At 51.9% G+C, this 21,089-nt stretch overlaps 1 protein-coding gene across 6 annotated transcripts in view; it reads right to left on the bottom strand.

The window, feature by feature from the left end:
- The window catches only part of SIPA1L3 (signal induced proliferation associated 1 like 3), a 254,870-nt gene that overhangs the window by 20,554 nt on the left and 213,227 nt on the right, over positions 1–21,089 (bottom strand). For all 6 annotated transcript variants that reach the window (XM_043894518.1, XM_043894527.1, XM_043894536.1 and 3 more), the window contains one exon: positions 9,641–9,862. In XM_043894518.1, the coding sequence (XP_043750453.1) occupies positions 9,641–9,862 (222 nt within the window). The remainder of the gene's footprint in view (positions 1–9,640; positions 9,863–21,089) is intronic.

Below are 21,089 nucleotides of genomic sequence, written 5' to 3'. Positions count from 1 at the left end.
ACTCCACCTTTTGTGGCTCCCTCCTAGCCCAGGTGAGCTACATCACACTCTCCTGTCCTACTTCTTCACTGTATTCATCTCACAGTGATTTGTCCTGTGTGACTATGTTGGGGTTCTACTCCTCCCACCTCACCTGCAGTCTGTGTTTATGTCCTGGGTTGGGGACGAGGCCGGCAGGCACACCGACTTAGTTGGTAAATACGTATCACACAGAACTGACCTTCCTTTTAACCCATCAGCCGGCCTCCCTACCCATCTCCTTCCTTCCTTCCTTCCAACCTCCCTTCCTCTCTCTCTTCCTTTCCCAGCAAGCTTAAATGATTTCCATAAACCAGGAGAAAGTATAGAGGACTTCCCTGGTGGTCCAGCGTTTAAGAATCTGTCTGCCAATGCTGTGGACACGGGTTCGATCCCTGGTCTGGGAAGATCCCACATGCCATGGAGCAACTAAGCCTAGGACCACAATTACTGAGGCCCACGCACCCTGGAGCCCATGCTCTGCAACAAGAGAAGCCATCACAATGAGAAGCCCTCGCACCGCAAGTAGAGAGTAGCGCCCTCTTGCTGCAACTAGAGAAAGCCAGTGCACAGCAACGAAGACCTAGCACGGCCAAGAAAAATAAAATAAATAAAAGGATAGAGATACTTAAAAAAGTCAAGCCAAGAGAAGATAAGCATTCCTTCCTTGCTCTGTTTGGGTTCATTTGCTGAAACTATCTTCCCAGCTCTCAGGACCCCTAGGACTTGAGTGGGGCTCTCCTGATTCTCCAGGGGAGGGCTGGCTCCCTGGAAGAAATCCTGCTAGAACCTTCTCTCCGACCCTCAGCTCCACATCTATCTATCCACTGCAAGTTCCACATGGCCTGACACTGTTAGTGGGCAGCTGTGACATGTCTAAAAGGAATAAAATATGATGAAATTCAGTTTGGAGTGTCAAACTCATCATTTTTGTCCTCATTCTCTTTCTTCTGGGAGGATTTCCTAATGTATTGTCTAAACTGAAAATTCTAAGCAATAATTTAAGATGGCATTAATTCCAGGTTAAAAGAAAAAAACTGGGTTTGTGCACCTCTGATCTTTTTCCTTCTTCTCAAGATCTCTGGTCTTTATAAATGTTTAAATCTAATGACCTCTGAGGATAAAATGGACTCGACTCTGATTGTTAAAAAGAATGAGATCACCTTCTGTGTGTTCTATCTAATATGGAACTGCCGCCAAGCTGAGAAAAGAGCAAGTGAAAGAGGCTGGAGCACAGACAGGAGGTGACCCCGTGGATAAAAAAGGGGGGGTGGTCGGGAAGGAAACACACACACTCACGTGTGCTCAATCATGTTCAGAACATTTCTGCTAAGGATGGACAAGGAATGAAACAATGGTTGCTCTGGGGAGGGGAACTAGATGGCTGGGGGCCAGGGAAGGCAGAGAGGCCTGATTTTCGTGGCACACCCTTTTGAACTAGTTTGGTTTTTATCCTCTGCATGTTTTACCATCTAACACACAAATGAAGAAAACACCCAGAAGGAGGTACCCTCTCTCAGAGTTCTGACTGACAGCCTTGGACAGAGTCCCTAATTTGCCCATGTTGTCTGAACTTGTATTTGCCACGCTGGGGAATTAAACCACTCACGTTAGTAAAGAAAGAGGGAGACAGAAAAATGACAAAGGCAGTCCTGAGGTTAGGAGCGGGACAACAGCAACTTCTTTTTCCTGTGATGGCCGGGCCAGGAGTGGAAGGCGACCAAAGGCTCTGACTTGGCTGGGCCTGATCCCAGATGACTGGGAGCTCTGGCCTCCAACCCCGGCAGCTCCCTTGGGGCTGGGTTAATTAAGCTAATTAGCACCACTGTCGATTGGCCTGCCTGAGCTGGGGGTTCTGCCAGCCTCGCTGGCGAGGACACTCATCGGGTCTGTGCCTTGGGCGGCAGGCCGATTTTCCTGGAAGGCTGGCTGGGAGAGGCGGGTGGGGGTCGACCCTGCCATGGGGTGGGGATGCTGCTGCTTCCGTGGCTACGCTGAACTGAACCCAGGGCCCCTAAACTCGAGGAAGGAGGGCACCTGCAGGCCACACGTCAACTGCTAGATGCCAGTGCCAGCGCTGAGGGGACCTTCCCGAGGCCTCGATGACTCCTTGTGCCACCTCAGGGAGGGAGGCACCCCTGTCCTCCCTTTTAGAGGCTGGGGACCGAGGCACGGTAGTGGAGGATGCTCGGAAGCCCCCTCTGCCTGGTGCTCTGAGCTGCCTGAGATTTGCTCTTGATGAATGAACGCGGTACTCAGTGTGCCTGGGACGTGGTGACGGCGGCTCTGGGGGTGTGGGTCCCCACTCTGGGGCTGGGGTGTCTCACGGGGCTACGTTCCTTCTCCATGGCCATCACTGCCATTGCCTCGCTTTATCGGCAAGAGGACTGATGCCCCGAGAGCTTCTGACACAGTCACCGCAGAGTTGGGTCCTGGGCTTGACTCAGGGGACTGCTCCTGATTGCGGTGGCAGTAACAGCAGCTGCAGCAAAGCTCGCCCCCTGAGCACTCACTCTCTCTCAGGCCCCAGGATGCTCATTTTTTTTTCACTTTATGGTGACGCCATGCAGTATATGGGATCTTAGTTCCCCGAACAGGGATTGAACCCATGCCCCCTGCAGTTGAAGTGGGAGTCCTCACCACAGGACCACCAGGGACGTTCCAAGACTGCCCTTCTTATGGATGAGGACATTTGGAGCCTGGGTCCTCAGACGTGACCTGGGGGCTCAGCCGCCACAACCACTGCTCCCCCTTAAGCAATAAGCAGGCTGTTCCCTAGGGCATGCCTCCTCCTCACCAGGCCCTGTCTGCAGGGACCAGGGCCAGCAGGGCCGCCACATGCCAGCCTTTCAGTTGGGCTGAGGCCAGCCTGGCAGGGAGGAGGTGCCCTGGACGGCTGAGGAAGTGGGGCTGACGGCTGCGGGTTCTGTCTCCTGCTCCATGGGGCCCCAGCCTGGCCACCTTGCCTCCTGCTCAGCCCTGTGCAGCTCAACCTTGGTGCTGGGGTCCTCACGGGGGTTACCTCAGGAAGTGGGGAGGTGGGGAGGATGTCACGCCAGTTTAAAGAGAGAAAAACTGAGCGAGGGAGGGGTGAGCAGCCAACGAGGGAGTCCTTCCCGACCCCCAGACCGTGCTGCTCTCCTGGTCGGGAGAAGGCAGGCTGGTGAGTTCAGTGTCCTTCGACAAAGCAGTCAAAACGGGGCTGTGCAGCCCTCTCCTGAGGCGGAGCTGCAGGGCTGACCGGGGCCTGCAGCAGAGGGGCTGGGTGCGGGGCAGCGGGCCGGGGGGGCTTCTGCCTCAGTGCCCTGGGTGCAGCTCCTCCGTCCTTCACCAGCTCAGTCTGCTTTTCGTGCAATGGGGCATGCGCCCCAATACAGGCGACTGTTTCCTCCGAGAAGTCAGTCCTCAGAAGGTGCGAGTCCCAGCCTTGGATGTGAGCCTTGCCTGAGTCTTTCCCGTGATGAGACGCCCAGCCAGTTCTCTTTCTAGGTATGAATCCCAGCTCTGCCACTTCCAGTTGGGTGACCCAGGCTACACATTTCTAACTGTGCATCAGTTTCCTCCTCTCGAAATAGGGTCACTGGGAGGACCTGGGGGGGTCTGAAAAGCCCTATCCACACAGCCTGGCTGAAAGACAGCACCCCTGTGCTGGCCACAGCCATTTATAGCCCTCTGGGGATGTGTTAGAGGTTCCTGACCAGAATCAATGAGAAAGGAGGCAGATGTGGTGATTATTCCTCTGGAGACACACTCACATTAGGGGTGACCTATGGGACTTCCCTGGTGGTCCACTGGCTAAGACTCTGAGCTCCCAATGCAGAAGGCCTGGGTTCGATCCCTGGTCAGGGAACTAAGATCCCACGTGTGGCAACTAAAGATTCCGCATGCACAATAAAGATCAAAGGTTCTGCGTGCTGCCATTAAGGCCCGGGGCAGACAAATAAGTAAATAAATAAAGATAAATATTAAAAGAAATATGTGGTGACCTCTGTGGTAACAAGTTACAAAACCAACAACCATGACACCTGCGGTGAATTAACTAACTTAACTAACTTAAGTTAGTTAATTAATTAACTAACAGTGAATTTGGGCAAGTGACTTAACCATTCTGCACCTCAATTTTTCTTACCTGAAAAATGGGATACAGAGTCCTACACCTCACTGTTCGTAGTGAAGATTAAATGAGTTAAAAAAGGTAAAGGGCTTATGACAATACTTCGCAGGGGTGTGTGTGTGTGGGCATGCTTAGTCGCTCAGTCATGCCCAACTCTTTTCAACCTCATGGACTGTAGCCCACCAGGCTCCTCTGTCCATGGGGGTTCTCCAGGCAAGAACACTGGAGTGGGTTGCCATTTCCTCCTTCAGGGGATCTACCTGACCCAGGGATTGAACCTGCGTCTCTTGCACTGGCAGACAGATTCTTTACCACTGCACCACTGGGGAAGCCCACTTGGCAGGGGAGGTATCAGTAAAAGTAGGTAAATAAGTTATGCAAATGAGTTCTCACGCCTTGGGATAAAATTTCAGCAACAGAATTATACACAGATTAAAAAAAAAAACATGTTTAGCCTCAAATACTTTAGCTGGAAGTAAAGACAATGTTTTCTGGAAAACTAGGTTAGGTGACTCAGAAGTGTCTCTAACAATGACAAAGACATTTCCAAAGTGCTTGGGGAGAGTTTGAATAAAGCAGCTTTCTTAAAAGCATGTGGACAAAAGCATTAATTCTAAGTTAACATATTACTTGAAGCATGTGATTTTAAAAATGTATCTGTAACCAAATTAATAAATATAAGAAACCATGAAACTATTCTGTGTCCCCCAGTATTTTGTATATTTAGTTTACATATTTTTACGTGATGCACGTACATACATAAAAAGCTTTCTTTGGATCTTATGGTGGGAAAAGGGGCGCTGCTGTTTGTTTTTGGCTGTCACCTATCCAGGTGTATATTTTTTTCAGCCATGCCAGGGTGGCAAGTAGGATCTTAGTTCCCTGACCAGGGATCAAACCTGTCCCCCTGCAGTGGAAGCATGGAGTCCTAACCACTGGACCGCCAGGGAAGTCTGCCAGGTGTATTTTCTGGGCGCCTACTACATACCTTGTCCTGGATGGGGCTCAGGTGGGTCTGCTGTCCCAGTACTCTCAGTCCAACAGGTTGACAGGGAAGAAATGAATCTCTAGCAAATGACTGTGTAATGTGCTCTGGAGAGAGGCCAAGCAGGGGAAAAAGTGTGGGGTCCATGGGACGGATGAGCCTGGTGTGGGGCTTGGAAGAGTTTCTTTGAGGATGGCAGCTCAGTGTAAGACCTGAGGGCTGGTGTTATGGGTCTCCTCCAAATGATATTTTGAAGTCCCAACCTCTAGAAGCTCAGAATTTGACCTGATGTGGAAATGGTGTCTTTCCAGAGGAATCAAGGTAAAGTCAAAGTGCTACTTGCTCAGTCGTGTCTGACTTCTTGTAACTCCATGGACTGTGCTGCCTGCCAGCTCCTCTGTCCACGGGATTCTTCAGGCATGAATACTGCAGTGGGTTGCCATTCCCTTCTCTAGGGGATCTTTCTGGTTCAGGGATCAAACCCAGGTCTCCTGCATTGAAGGCAGATTCTCTACCATCTGAGCCACCAGGGAAGCCCAATCAAGGTAAAATGAGGCAATTAAGAGAGACCCTAATCTAACAACTGGTGTCCTTATGAAAATGGGAGATGTGGACACAGAGACACACACCCAGATGTTTCTACATGCCAAGAAACCCCACAGGTTGCCAGCGAATCAACCAGAATCCAGGAGAGAGGCGTGGTACAGACACTTCCTCTCACCTCGCGGAGAGAACCAACCCTGCCACCACCTTGGCTCCTACCTCCAGCCTCCCGAGCTCCGAGAAAAGACACTTGTGCTGTTGAGCCCCCCGGTCTGCAGTGCTTTGTGATGGCAGCCTGAGCAAACTCCAGGTGGGCAGGACGGAGCCAGATGGGGCGGGGGGGCCCAGGCACAAAGAACAGCACAGATGCTGGCAAGGCCAGGGCGGCCCGCTCTCAGGGAGAAGCAGAGTGGGGTCAGCAGGGCCGCACCCTGTGGCCACCCTGGAAAGTGAGGGCCTCACCATGTGTTATGGGGTTACAGTGAGGATGGAGTGTGATGTGAGGCTCAGACATTCCACTCACTGATGGAGTACCCACAGTGTCAGGTGACACGTGTCTTGTGACCAAGACCGTCACCTGCTCTCCTGTGCAGAAACGGGCCGTGGGACGGAGACCGGGGACGGAGTGACGGCAGCGGGGACGGAAGGCTGGGGAGACCAGAACGAGGAGGTGGCCGGACCAAGCTCCGGAATCCCACTTTGGCCACAAGACGTGGAGGAGGAGCATTCCGGGAACTGGTGACAGCCACTGCAAAGACCGAGGAGCCAGGAGAGGCCAGGTGGGTGGAGTGGAGAAAGCCTGGGGGAGCATGGGAGATGAAGGCAGAAGGGTGATGGGCACGCTGTGCAGGGTCCAGGTGGGAGTCTGGGCAAAGCGCACAGTGCACCAGTGCCTGGTATGATATACGCACTCAGGAAATAAGAGCCTTTATCATTAGTCCTGGGAGCGGGGCAAGCCACTGGAGGTTTTAGTCAGGGGAGGGGAGGATCAAAATCTAGTTTGCAGAGTGGCCCCTGGCTGTCAGGGAGCAGCGTGAACTGGATTCTCGGCTTGCTCGCTCGCCCACCTCTCCAGGGATCCTGTTTCTGTCTCCTGACACCTCTCTCCTTATGAGCTCTGTGTCACCACACATCTGAACGGCCCCCTCCAGGTCATGAGAGAGGACATTACAGAGAACAGGACGGAGGAGGGCAGGCCCCCCACCTGAAGAGGAGCCGTGGGCACGGCTTTCTGGGTTCTGACCCCTTTCTGGGTTCTCCACCCCTTCCCAGCTGTGAGCCTCTGAGCCTCAGCAGTAAAGCTGGGCAAATGACAGGTCCGCCTCATGGAGCACTGGGGACGGTGACTACAGCCATGAAATTAAAAGATGTCTGCTCCTTGGAAGAAAAGCTATGACAAACCTAGACAGCATGTTAAATAGCAAAGATATCACTTTGCCGACAAAGGTCCGTCTAGTCAAAAATCACTAGAAATGATTTTTCTAGTAGTCGTGTATGGACGTGAGAGTTGGACCATAAAGAAGGCTGAGCGCCAAAGAACCTGATGATGCTTTCCAACTGTGGTGCTGGAGAAGACTCTTGAGGGTCCCTTGGACTGCAAGGAGATCAAACCAGTCAATCCTAAAGGAAATCAATTCTGAATATTCACTGGAAGGACTGACACTGAAGCTGAAACTCTGATACTTTGGCTGCCAGATGTGAAGAGCCAACTCACTGGAAAAGACCCTGATGCTTGGAAAGACTGAGGGCAGGATGAGGAGGAGGTGGCAGAGGATGAGATGGTTGGATGGCATCACCGAATCAATGGACATGGAGTCGAGTTCGAACAGACTCCACGAGATGTTGAAGCCTGGTGTGCTGCAGTCCATGGGGTCACAGAGTGGGAAATGAATGACTGATTGAACAACTCATGGCAGGGTTGTTGAGATGGATTCAGTGAATCAATTCATGGACTAGAGCTCAGCACCAAAACTAGCACATGGTGAGTACTGGATACATTTTCAGTATCATCGTACTCTAACTTCAAAAATCGGCACTTCCCTGGAGGTCCAGTGGTTAAGACTCCACACTTTCAATGCAGGGGGCAGGGGTGGTTCGATCCCAGGTTGGGGAACTAAGATCCCACGTGCTGTGCAGTGCAGCCAAATTAAAATAAATAAAACCTCCAAATTCAAAGAACCGTTTTTTAACTGACCACTCCTCTCCTCCTTTTGGTTTCAGAGCAAAATGCCCCAAACCAGCTGCCTCCTGTTCTGCCCTGGCTTCTCTCTGGCATCCTCCAGTCACCTCTGTGAGGCTCAACCCCATGCTCGGTTCCCTGACTGCTCCCAGTCGTCACCCCTGGGCTCCCAGACCCCACATTTGTCTGGGCTCCTCCTTCACTGGCTCCTCCTCCTCGTATGAACGCTGAGGGATCTCAGGCAGAGCCCTACATCCCCCTCCTCTCCAGCCGTTATGCTGACAGTACTCCCATTTCTCTCTCCAGCCTGACCTCTCCCTGAGCTCCAGACGCCTTACCCGACTGCCTCCTCCATGTGTACTGCGCATCACAGCAGTAATCCTTCTGTGGGCTTCCCTGGTGGTCGGTGGCTAGGAATCCGCCTGCCAATGCAGGGGACCCTGGTTCGATCCCTGGTCTGGGAAGATCCCATGTGCCTCAGGGTTACTGAGCCTGTACTCTAGAGCCTGCAAGCTGTAACTACTGAAGCCCGTGTGCCACGGAGCCTGTGCGCCAACTAGGGAGGCCACCGAAACGAGAAGCCTGTGCACCGCCAGGGTAACGCCTGCTCACTGCAACCAGAGAAAGCCCTCGTGCAGCAACCAAGACCCAGTGCAGCAAAAAAATAAAAGGGTAACCGTCCAGGCCTGAGCTCTGGAGCTCCCCACTTGGAGGGAACCATGGTTTACAGCTCACTCTACAGTTCCAACCCTGAGCCCGCTCCCCACTCAGTCCCTATCTCAGCTCAAGGAGAGTCTGCCCATCCTCCAGGCTGAAACACCTGGTATCACCTTCCACCTTGCTCTTTCTCTTACACCACATCAGACCTGCCAGTGGAATCTGCTGGCTCCCATTTCAGAGATCTGTCCTAAAGCTGCCTCCTTCTTCCTCCCCAGACCTCTTGTGTCCTGCCTGGACCATCACAGCAGGAGCCCCCTGGTCTCCTGGCCCCTGGCAGGCCATGCTCCACATGCAGTCACAGGGGCTCCATGAACACCCAACTTAGATCTGTCCCCCTCTGTTCCAGACCTTTCTGTGGTTCCCCCTGACTTACAGCAGATGCCCAGGCCCTTACCTGGGGCCCATAGAACCCTCCACGGTCTGTGCTCATTGGCCCTCTGACCTCATGTGCTCACATGGTCCCAGCCACACTGGTCCTCCCCGCCGCAGACCAAGCCTGCTCCTGCCCCAGGGTCTGTCAGCCACACTGGTCCTCCCCCCGCAGACCAAGCCTGCTCCTGCCCCAGGGTCTGTCAGCCACACTGGTCCTCCCCCCGCAGACCAAGCCTGCTCCTGGCCCCAGGGTCTGTCAGCCACACTGGTCCTCCCCCCGCAGACCAAGCCTGCTCCTGCCCCAGGGTCTGTCAGCCACACTGGTCCTCCCCCCGCAGACCAAGCCTGCTCCTGCCCCAGGGTCTGTCAGCCACACTGGTCCTCCCCCAACAGACCAAGCCTGCTCCTGCCCCAGGGTCTGTCAGCTGCTGTTCCCTCTGCCTGGAACGTTCTCCATCCAGACGTGTCACAGTACTAGCCACCATCTGACTCTGCACACTTTTCTTACTCACCCTATCTGCTGTCCGTCTCCCCAACCAGCATGGCCCCCTGGAGGGCAGGGACCCTGTCTGCCTGTGCGCGGTTGTATTCCCAGTGCGTAGACTGGCATGGTGACTGACATATGAGGGAGCGAGGGGTCACCCTCCCCCCTGCCCCAAGATGCCAAGCTTGGCTCTGGGGGTGCCTCACCAGGTGCCCAGGCACTTACTTCTTTGGGTCAGTGAAGGGGAGTGGCCGTGGCGGGGGCTCGTCTGTCCTCTTCCACCCCGTGGGGTGCTTGTTGCGCACGGGCTGCTTGGAGAAGAAGGACTTGGGGACAGAGGTGGAGAGCTGGAAGGCGCTGGGCTGGGCCAGCTGTGAGGGCCGCGGGCTCTCGGTGCTGGCTGTCTTGTGAACCTGAGCGGGGTAGCCGGCCCGTGAGCTCATGTCGCTGCAATGTAAAAATTAGAAAAGTAAAACAATTCTGTCCCACGTTTCGAAAAGTCAATCTGTTTAAGTTTACTCTTGGGAAACAAACAAAAAGTTCCTTCACACAGGAGAGACACTGCTATGAAAAATTCTAATACACAGATGTCTATGTGGAGAAAACGTAATGCTGCCTTCATAGCCCCCATCCCCTCCAGGGATGTCCTCCTAGCACAGTTGGTACCTCTATGGGTAAAAAAGTCACCCTCTGTGGGTAATGATCCACCCCCCCCGGAGATTCCTTGTATCCTGAGCACAACCTACACTACAACCTAGCTGAAGGTGGGGGTCCTGCCGACCCATCTCTGGAGGTAACCATGGTTTACAGTTCGCTGTATTTCTTTCTTAACCCTTTCCTATGGTTAAAACACACATGTTGGGAATTCCCTGGTGGTCGGTGGTTAGGACTCACTTTCACTGCTGGGGCCCTGGGTTCGATCCCCAGCCAGGGAACTAAAATCCCACAAGCAGCACAGTACGGCTAAAATAAAAAAAGAAGAAAGAAAAAGAAAAACAGGCAAAAAGGAAAATGTGTATACAACTGGAAAACAGGAGCCTTTTTTTTTTGAAGGGTGCAAGAATTATGTTTTCATATAACTGAGACTGTGCTAATAAATTGTTCTGTAACTTATTTTTGTTAAACTTATGCCTTGCCACATAGTGTCTTCACTCAAATATTTTTTGAGCACTAATACACATCAGACACCACTCCAGCTGATGTAATCTAAAACCACAGCTCGATATTCCAAATGCTGGATTCCTGTGGAGTTAATGCTACAATGAACCTCATGTGGTTAATTAGGACCCAACTCTTGGGGACCCAACTGCTGACCCCACTGAAGCAAATCAGCTTTTAAAACTTTAAAATAAAATTCTAATTCCACTTCAAGTAAGAGGTCTTTAATGGGAAAATTAATGTCCTTGGAGTGCAAGTTAATAAAAACTTACTGAAGGTCAATTTAGCAAAATTAAAGGGTGGGACTTCTGACTATGGCTGAATGAGAAGATTGGCAAATTCTCTCCCCACCAAGCACAAAATCAACAAAAACAACCATTTCAGCACTCTGGAAATTGACCGAGGACATGCAACAATCCAAGTATTGTTTATTTTCTTGAAAAACTGAACTTCAGGGTAAGAACAGAGGGAATCTGAAGTTTTAGCCTGGGGCTCCTCCCACCTCCCTGCCCAGCTCAATGAACAAGCAAGTTCTGCCATTGGAGAACCTCACTGAAGGTTCAAGAAGGAGAAGAGAAAAAGGTGCAGAAGAAAGGTTTGAAGGAATAATGGCTGAAAGCTTCTCAAACTGGATTAAAAAAACATTCATCTATACATCTAAGAAACTCAAATTTCCACCAGGATAAGCACAAAGACTTCATCCAGAAAAACAAGTGAAAGTCAAACACTAAGATAAAACCTCCAAAAGCACCAAGAGAAAAAGATTCATCATATACAGAGGAAATCAGTACAATTAACTGCTGACCTGCTATTTGAACCAATGGAAGTGTGTGTTAGTTGCTCAGTCGTGCCTGACTCTGCAACCCCATGGACTGCAGCCCACCAGGCTCCTGTGTTCATGAGATTTTCCAGGCAAGGATACTGCAGTGGGTTGCCAAGAATGGGGTGGTATTTTCAAGGTGCTGAGAGAAAAAACCGTCAACCAAGACTTCTATGTCCAGCAAAACTACCCTTCATAGATGAAGGCAAAATAAAGATGTCCCCAGATAAACAGACTCAGAGAATTCATTGCTAGCACATCTGCCTGATGAGTAATAATTCCTTGGGCTGAAAGGAAATGACTGCAGGTGATGACCTGAATTCACATGAAGAAGTGAAGGGTCCAAGATGCTAAGCTTGTGGGTTAGAATAAAAGACTTCATAGAACAGTTTGGGGAAGGAAATGGCAACTCACTCCAGTATTCTTGCATGGAAAAAATCCCATGGACAGAGGAGCCTGGTGGGCTATAGACACGGGGTCACAAAGAGTTGGACAGCAGCATAGAATATTTAGGTTTTCTTATTTCTTCTCTAACTTCTAAAGTTACATGTAAGACTGTGTAAGGCAACAATAACACTATATTGTTTGTTTTATAATATATATGGATGTAGAATGTATGACAGTAATAGCACAAAGGAGAGGGAAAGGAATGGGGCTTTGTTGGAGAAAAGTTTCTATATTTTGTTGGCATTCAGTTAGCACTAATCTGAAATACACTGATAAGATGCATACGATAATTAAAGTTAAGAGGAATCCAAATGGTGTACTAAAACTAATTTAACACAAAAGGCAAAAGTAAAGGAAGGACAAAGGAGAAAGATAGTAAACATAGAAAACAAAGCGCAAAATGGCAAATGCAAATCTAATTATCATCAGTAACTTCATTAAATGTGAATACTGAAACATCCCAATCCTAAAGCAGACTGTCAGAATGGATTTTAAAATGCAAGCTCTGACTGACTTACATAGACTCTCTATAATCTAGCAACATCTGTCAACAGGTCCAAGGTTGCACACTGGGGAGGGGTTGTCCAGGGAGTCATGGGGCATGTAACATCGGGATCGGACTTTATCCGGGGAGGCCACAAGGGCTTCCCCAAGGAGGAGACAGTGTCTGAGCGGAACTGAAAGATGTGAGTAGTGTCAGTCTAGCATCTGACCTCCCAGAAATCCACACCACAGAAAATCCTGCACAAGGACATGCCAGCACATACAAGGATGGTCACTGCAATGCTGTGTGTAAACAAGAAAAAGCTGGACATGGCCTGAATTCTTAGATCAGTCCAACCATATCCATATGATCAAAAACTATGCAGCTAGTGTGAAGAATGAGGTCAACTTCTGTTTATGGATGAAGACAGATGCCTGAGCTACAGGAAGTGGAAATGAGGCATCATGCAAAGCATGCTTTTTCTTTTTTTAAATGTACATATGTTGTTGAATGTTTATTGGGCTTTTTTTTGGGGGGGGGATCTTTTTTTTTAATGAAAAGGAAATGTATAGTTTTTTCCCAACTGTGGGCCATGAAATCAATTTACTAGATCTTGATTGTTATTTGGGGTAGGAGGTGGGGAGAAACAGACTAGAATAAAAAATCTCAGCGTACCTCATATGAGGTAAGGGTAAGTAGTTTTGTGAAACTTCACTGAGGATGTCCACACTGGGTTGTAATGTAAAATGCTTTTCCTGTTTTGGGAAACTGTCAAAATATGTTTGATAGACCTGGGCTGGTACAGATTTGGAGAAAAGTCTCTGGAAGAATGCACACTAACTGTTTATCTCTGGAAGCAGTAACGATGGGGGAGATGAAACCAGACACACAGCACAGGGTAGAAATGAAAGTGCCATCTGACAGCTCAGTATCCTTCTCTGAGGCAACCTTGACTTTTCCCCTTTCTTCTTCTTCAACAGAGAGCCCAGTGTGTGTGTAGCTTCCCAATTTTCCTTTTTAACATAAATGGCAGCCTATCATGAGTTTGCTCTGCACCTAGCTTTGACCTTAACACGATGCCCTGGAGCTGGCTCCGTGTCAGTCCACACAAAACCCTCTCCCTTCAGTGGCTGCAGGTGGCCCACTCTATGAATATATCCTAACTGGTTTTAACCCTAACTTTTATATTTCTACAGCACATATTTCTCTACCCTGTCATCAGGCATGTTCAGCTTTTATGAGCTGGAAAAAAAAGAAAAAAAAAAAACAAACAAGAGATGATAAAGAAAAAAAAAAAAAGGAAGAGTGGGTCCAGTGGTTAAGAATCTGCCCCCCAGTGCAGGGGATGCAGGTTCAATCCCCAGTTGGGGAGCTAAGATCTCACATGCGACAGGGCAACTAAGCCCATGCTCTGCAACGAGAAGCCCACACACTGCAACTAGAGAGCCCCTGCCCCATGCCACAACTAGAGAAAGCCTGTGTGCTGCAACAAAGACCCTGCATGGCCAAAATAAATAATAAGATGAAGAGAAAAAGAAGAACACCCCTTTCTCTCTGTCTGCCAGCTGGCTCCATCCATTGCCCCATTTGGGATGGGTTTGCTCCCTCAGCCTGTGGCAGGCACTGGGTGTCATCCTACTCCCCGTCACCTTGTAAATGAGGGCTGGTTTTACTCATCCTCAAGGAAGGTGACCCGGCACCCAGCCCAGGGCACAATCCTGAATGGTGGATGCCACCTGTCTGGGATGGGTCAGCGGTAGGTCTGTGATCTACTTGTGGACAGTGAAGCATCAGGTGCTTGTGTGGACTGTCTGCTAGGTGACTTCTGAGGAAGGTTTCTTTACAAAGACCACTTGTAGTAAATGTCACCTGTTCTTCCATTTGACACGGTGACTATCTCGACAGTCACTTTGAGACTGTGAGGGGAGCCAGTATGCAGGCCGATGGAGACAGAACAAAGAAAGGGAAAGAACCTGAGTCCTTGAGCCAGTAAATTCCTCAATTGTGGGGCCCTCCCTAGTGTGGGACTTCATGTTCTCAGAGGTAACAGACTTCCTCCAATTGAGCTGGAACTTGCTGCTTGGAGCCAAAGGCATTCCCAACCTGCTTTCAACCTCTACCAGCCTCAGGCATGAACGGGTGCCCCCCACACAAAGCAGGGCCACAAAGAACTATTCTGAATACGCCGTGCATCTCGACCCGGCCCACTCAGACGGGTGCCCCTTCTCACACTCCCCTTGGACCATGAGCTGCGCCAGGTGCCAAGTACAGGGTGGAGTTCTTACCCCACCTGCCAATCAACAGAGTGAATACACCTTTTCTCTGAAGCAAGGCCAGGTGCCCTCCCCGAGCCTCAGCTTGAAAAATGAGGCAGCACCTCTCGGCAGATGAGAACATGGACCACACTGCTTACTTGACCTGGGGTCCAATCCCAGCCCCGACTGACATGCTGTGATCTTTGCTGGAGCCCCTTCCCCTTGACGAGCCTCAGTTTTCTCCTCTGAGAATCGAGGCAACGACACACTTGCCTCATGAGATCATATCCGCACAAAGTGCCCAGGGTATGCCTGGGCACTGGAATGTGCTCTTGGAGCTGCAGATACAAAGGGATGTGGTGTGTCCAGGGGCTAAATGCCCGGCCTCGGGGCTCAGCCAGGGCTGGGGAGGGAACATTCTGCTCTGTACTCTCACCCCACCCTCCCCCAGAGTGACTGGGCAGTTACCTGTGCTGTATCTCAGGGGGAGCAGTTAAGATTTTGCTGGAGTGAAAGCAGAAAAACTGTAGGCTGAGTGAAGAAACTGCACAGCTGCCTGGGAGGGCGCCATGCTCTGGTCTGCTCACCCCTGGGGAGGCTGACGGGCGGCCCCAGGCGGGCAACAGGCACTACGGGAGCTGTGCCCCTGCCTTATGATCTTTTGGCTGCATTGGGTCTTTGCTGCTGTGCACAGGTTTTCTCTAATTTCGGTGAGTGTGGGCTACTCTCTAGTTGCGGTGGCTTCTCTTGTAGAGCATGGGCTCTAAGTGCTTGGGTTTCAGTATTTGAGGCTCACAGGCTCTAGAATGGGGGCTCAGCAGCTGTGGAGCATGAGCTTAGTTGCCCCATAGCACGTTGAATCCTTCCAGACCAGGGATAGAACCCACGTCTCCTGGGTTCTTTTGGCAGGTGGACTCTTAACCACTAGATCACCAGGGAAGTCCTGCCTTTGCCTTTGGGAGGAAGAGCACTGACGGAGCAGGTGGTAGTGACGATAGTGCCCAGAGCTGAGCCCATGGACACAGCCAGGCCCTGTTCCAAGCATCTCATAGGCATCACTTTATTTGGGTGCCCCAGAAATCCCATGAGGCAGGAAGTACCACTCTCCCTATGTTCCAAGTGGGGAAACTGAGGCCCAGAGAGATTTAAATAACGCCCCAAATTACACAACTGGTTGAGGACAGAACCAGGATACAAAGCCAGGCAGTCTGGCTCAAGAGACGCTCTGTTTAACCACCAACCTGTACTTTCGATGACAACAGTATTCATGACAAATACATAACACATGAGAACTGAACCTAGCGGCAGCTGGTGTATTTGGGCCAGCTATGTCTCAGGCCCTGTGCTGGCTGCTTCAAACCCATGGTGTAGGGTGTATCCTCGCAGCCTTGGACCACAGAGTCTATCTTCACCTCCATTTTACAGATGAGGAAACTGAGCCTCAGAGAAACTAAGGAGCCTGGTGGAGACCACGCAGCTGGTTAGTGGTGGAGTTGTGACTTGGACACAGGCAGTCAGAGGCCAAAGCCTGGGAAACGCTGCTCACCAGATACCCCCAAGGGGAACTCTGTGGGGCCTTCTCTGCCTGGTGTCTGGCAGGGGCTTGAGAGCTGAATCAGTCCCTGCACATGGCTGGAATGATCAGGCTCGGTGTAGGAGCCACACGTGGCAACATTCTGCCCTTCAGCCTGGGAGCAAAACCATCAGGTCTTCAGAAAGTGGAAGCAGTGACAATATGGGGCAAAAACTCCATGGCGCAAAATCAATGGGGACTCCACTTGCCACCGGCCACCTCCATCGCGCCCCCTCCCCACCACAGTGCCCAGGTATCCCCACAGTGGCCTCCTCCTGCCCTCACCCCCAAACCCAGCCACAAGGTGAGAGCCATCACCACTCTCCTCAGCTCAGGGTCAGAGTCCTCCTGGGTCCACAGGGCCCCACACCGTCTGGGCTGACCCCTCTCTGCCCTCAGCAGCACCGACTCCACTCCCCCTCTCACTCATTCTGCTCTGGTCACATGGACACTGTTCCTCAAACACACCAGACACACTTCCACCTCAGGGCCTTTGCACTCCCCCTGCCCCACCCCACGATCTCTGCATGGTATCCTCCTTCCCTGGAGTTTCTGGAGATGGCCTGAGTTCCTCTTCCCAAGCTGACAGTGACTCTCCGAGTAGGTCTCTCCCCTTGACCCTGGCTTCCAAGCCTACACTGGCAGGGTGGGGCCCAGTGGACCCTGAGGGCCTCATGTTACCTTTCAGGGCTGTGCCCCCAGGAGGGGATCCCGGAGACAAGGGCCCTGGCTGCGGAAGCAGGGCCGCGGGCTTCTTGCCTGCCTGCCCGCCCGGCAACGCCGGGCCGTGTCAGCTCCACGCGGAGCGGAGAGCCTCTCATCGCCTCTAAACAGTGCCGACAAATTGCTCTGGAAGCCCAGGGGGCTCTGGAGCGTGTGCTGCCTTGAGAGAGGGCGGGGGGCCAGGTGGCTGCCCGCCTGGGATCGCTCAGCCCACTGCTGTGCCCGCAGCAGGCGCTGGCGCCTGGCCCCGTGCCTGGAAGCCGGGCTCCCATGACGAATGTCTGGGGGGAGAGTCTGTGAAGTCACTGGAATCATCCACGGGCACAAGCTGCTACAGGCTGCAGCGGTTTCCACGGGAGGGCTGGAGCGCGCGGAGGGAGTGGGTGGGGGGGTTTGGGCATGGCGGGGCCCTTCCCTTCCCTGGCAGTCAGTCAGTCCTTGAGTCGTGCTGGCAAACTCAATCCCCACTACCCCGAGACAGCCCACGTTCCCCTGAGGAGCCCACAGTGATCTTAAAACACAAGTCAGATTATGTTCTGTGGCTCCCATGTCTCTCAGAACCAAAACCCAGCCTGAGCTGGGTCCCTGCCCACCATGCAAATCAGACCTCCTGCCGCTCTCCCATTCAGCCTGTCTGGCCAGCAGAGCATCTCTAGAACACCACAAACGAGTTTACCTTCAGGGCCTCAGCATCTGTTATTTCCCCTGCCTGAATCACTTCCACGGTTCCTGCAAAATATCACCTCCTCCAAGAGGCCTTCAGGGACCTCTGCCTAGCTGGGTTTTCTTCCCAGACCTTATCTCCACCTGGCATATTAACAGCACATGGCTTCTCAGCTGTCTGTCTGTCTGCCTCGCTTTCTCTCCAAGAGAGTGTCATTTCCACAAGAGGGACTCGACTTCGTCCCCTGCTGTATCACCGTGTTTGGAAAGGTACCTGGCACACAGTAGGTGCTTTAGGGTCAGTAAACATAAGAACAGGGATTTCCCCTGTGGTTCAGTGGTAAAGAATCTGCCTGACAATGCAGGAGACACAGGTTTTATTTCTGGGTCAGGAAGATCCCCTGGAGAAGGAAACAGCAACCCACTCCAGTCTTCTTGCCTGGAGAATCCCACAGACAGAGAAACCTGGTGGGCTACAGTCGATAGGGTTGCGAAGAGTCAGACATGACTCAGACATGACTTAGCGGCTAAACAACAATAAACATGAGTAACACTCCTGGGGACTTCCCTGGTAGTCCAGTGGTTAAGAATCTGCTTTCCAATGCAGGTGACATGGGTTCGATCCCTGGCTGGGGAACTGAGATCCCACATGCCATGGGGCAACTAAGCCCACGTGCCTCAACTACTGAGTCCATGCACTCTACAGCCCATGTGCCACAACCAGAAAAACCCCGTGAGCTATAACAAAGAGCCTGTGTGCCGCAATGAAGACCCAGTATAACCAAAGAGTAACATTCCTCTCGGGACTGCTTAGCCCGTCTTCTCTTCTCTCTCACGAATCTCAAGAGCCCCGTGTGCAGTAGCCTCCTGACACGAGCAGTCGCCAGCACTGTCCTGGACCTTTGTCTCCTCCCTTCTCACATCCTGGCAGTAACACTGCTGACACACCCACAGCTGCTCTGCCCTCTGGTCCAGGCCCTCTCCCTCCTTTCTCACTGATGTCTCAGCCTTAGACCCATCCCTGACCCTTCTCCAATCCTGCTTCCAGCACCATCTTTCAAAACATCTATCTGCCCGTATCATCCTTTCTGCTGAAACACTTCCTTGATGCCCACAGCTCTTAGGACTAAGTCCAAACTCTGTGCTGTGGCTGACAGGGCCTTGCGCGGTGTGGCCCCTGGCAACCTCCCCAACTTCCCATCAGCTGCCCTCCCAATTTCCATCCTTAAGCCAAGAGGCCTGTGACCTGCCAGCACCCACCCTCCTCCCCACCCCAGGGCCTTTGCACATGCTATTTCTGCTCATAGGGACACTTTCTCCATACATCATCTTTCCTTTTTCTCTTAAAAAAAATTTGTAAAATAGCCCACATACAGCAAAGTGTACAAAACATATATGTACAGTTTAACAAACAGTTACAAAGCAAACGCCCACATAACTGCATCAAGATGAAATCATCAGTTCCCCAGAAACCACTTTACCTGCTCCTTCCCTCTTAACCCTCTGGTCCTTGGTAGAAATGACACCTCCTCAGGGAAATTATCTCTTCTCGCTTCCCACCCCCCATCCCCTTAGATCAGACACCCCTCCAGCCATGCATCACATCCCCTCAGATTCCAGGAGGTTTGCCCTGCAGGCACTCCCCTAGCATAATTCACTCACTGCTTTTGTAATTATTTGCCTGCTGTCTCCCCCAGCACCCTGTCTGTTCCAGGAGAGCTAGGGAACGGTTTGAGGCAGAGAGCTGTGCATACACTTGGCGCCTGCTACATGAATGAGCAACAAGTGCTGGGCTACAAAGGCCGGGAAGGAGACACAAGGGCAGCCATGGAGGGCTCGTGCCTGCCTGCGGGAAGCTGACTGGGCAGCAGGGTGTCATTCCGGCCCCGCCCCAGGGAGTGGACCCGTGACAGCAGAAGCACGGGGCTGCCCGAGCGAGGGGCAGCGTGGGGCCGGCAGCAGTCAGAGGCACATGTGGGCCCCTCGCGCACAGGTGCTCAGGGACCCTCTGGGAAGACGGTGGGAGGGCCAGCGGGGGGCGGTGGGACCCGCACACACACTGTCTGGGACACTCCGCCCTCCTCATTCCCAGGAGCTCCGCCTCTTTTCTCCAGGGAAGCTCCCCCCGCACTGGGTCTGGCCCCTCCTCTGGGCTCCCACCCCCGAGGGCTCCCCTCACCCTGGCCCTGACCACTCTGGGCCGTCACTGGAGGTGGATCTGTCTCCCGCCCTGACTGTGAACACTGAGGGCGCTGTCTCTAAACAGATGCCGATGCTCAGGTTGTCAGGACAGAGTCAGGCTTGGAGTCTGCGACAGCCTCAGGGCTTCAGGGACAGTCAGGGCATCAGCTGGACTTCCCAGGTGTCTCAGTGGTAAAGAATCTGCCTGCCAGTGTAGGAGACGTGGGTTCAATCCCTGGGTCGGGAAGATCCCCTGAAAAATGGAATGGCTAGCTACTCCAGTATTCCTGCCTGGAGAATCCCATGGACAGAAGAGCCTAGTGAGCTCCATAGTCCACGGAGTTGCAGAGAGCTGGACACAACTTAGCATTTGAGCACGCACTCAGGGTCTTAGTTAGGGATAGAATCAGGGCCTTGGTTAGGGACAGCTTCAGGCTATTAGTGACAAGGTCAAGCTTTAGTTAGGGACAGTTTGGGACATTAATTAGAAATAGCTCAGGTCCTTAGGGACAGTGTCAGGACCTTAGTGACAGCGTCAGGGCCTCAGCTAGGGACACTGACACGGCCTTAGTTAGGGACAGTGACTGGGCCCCCATTGTACAGATGAGGAAACTGAGGCCCAGAGAGGTTCAGCCATTTGTCCAAGGCCACACAGCCAACACAAGGCAGAGGAGGGGCTCAAGCCCCAGTGGGCTGACTCTGGAGTCCACACTCTCATCGACTGTTTGTTTCTTTAAATCAATTCATTTAATTTTCCTTAACTTGTCCAAGGCAGTATCTGTAAAATCAGGGGATAAGTTGATAACACTTTTCCTAATAACCATTTTAAATAAAACATTTTCCTCCTCGCACCACCCAATTTACCTTGAGCACCCCATTTTGGGAAAGGCTGTTCCACACTAAAGCCTGGTTGCCTAGGAGAAAACTTCAGGAAGCAGCTTTAATGAGTAGATAAGAATGATTTGCAATTAGCATCAATTGTCTGTATGCAAATTAAAGCTCCCAACCACAGGGCCCTCTTTTGAAGTGGTGCCTCTCCCATTTTACTCCCTTCATTTCTGGGTTCAGCAAATCCTTCTCTCAGACACAGGGTAATTTTATACCCACTCCTCCTGCCTCAGCCACGGTCTACTCCCCAGCACCGCTGCTTTTATAGCACACATTCCAAAACCCTTCAGCTACTCAGCTTTACTACTACAGGCCTGTGCCCAGCAGGGGAGACCTGGGCACTCCATGGCAGCGAGTCCTTCTTGGTGGGTGCCCTCAGACATGTCTCAGTGATGACCTGATTCTAGTCTGTCTCCCTCAGTGGATGGTGGGTGAGGGGACGGCTAGGCGTCTCATCTGCATTTGCTTATTCCTTCTCCTCA

The sequence above is a fragment of the Cervus elaphus genome, chromosome 4 (genome assembly GCF_910594005.1).
Source record: "Cervus elaphus chromosome 4, mCerEla1.1, whole genome shotgun sequence".
In the NCBI taxonomy this organism is placed as follows: Eukaryota; Metazoa; Chordata; class Mammalia; order Artiodactyla; family Cervidae; genus Cervus; species Cervus elaphus.
This window is presented reverse-complemented; position numbering and strand designations above follow the sequence as displayed.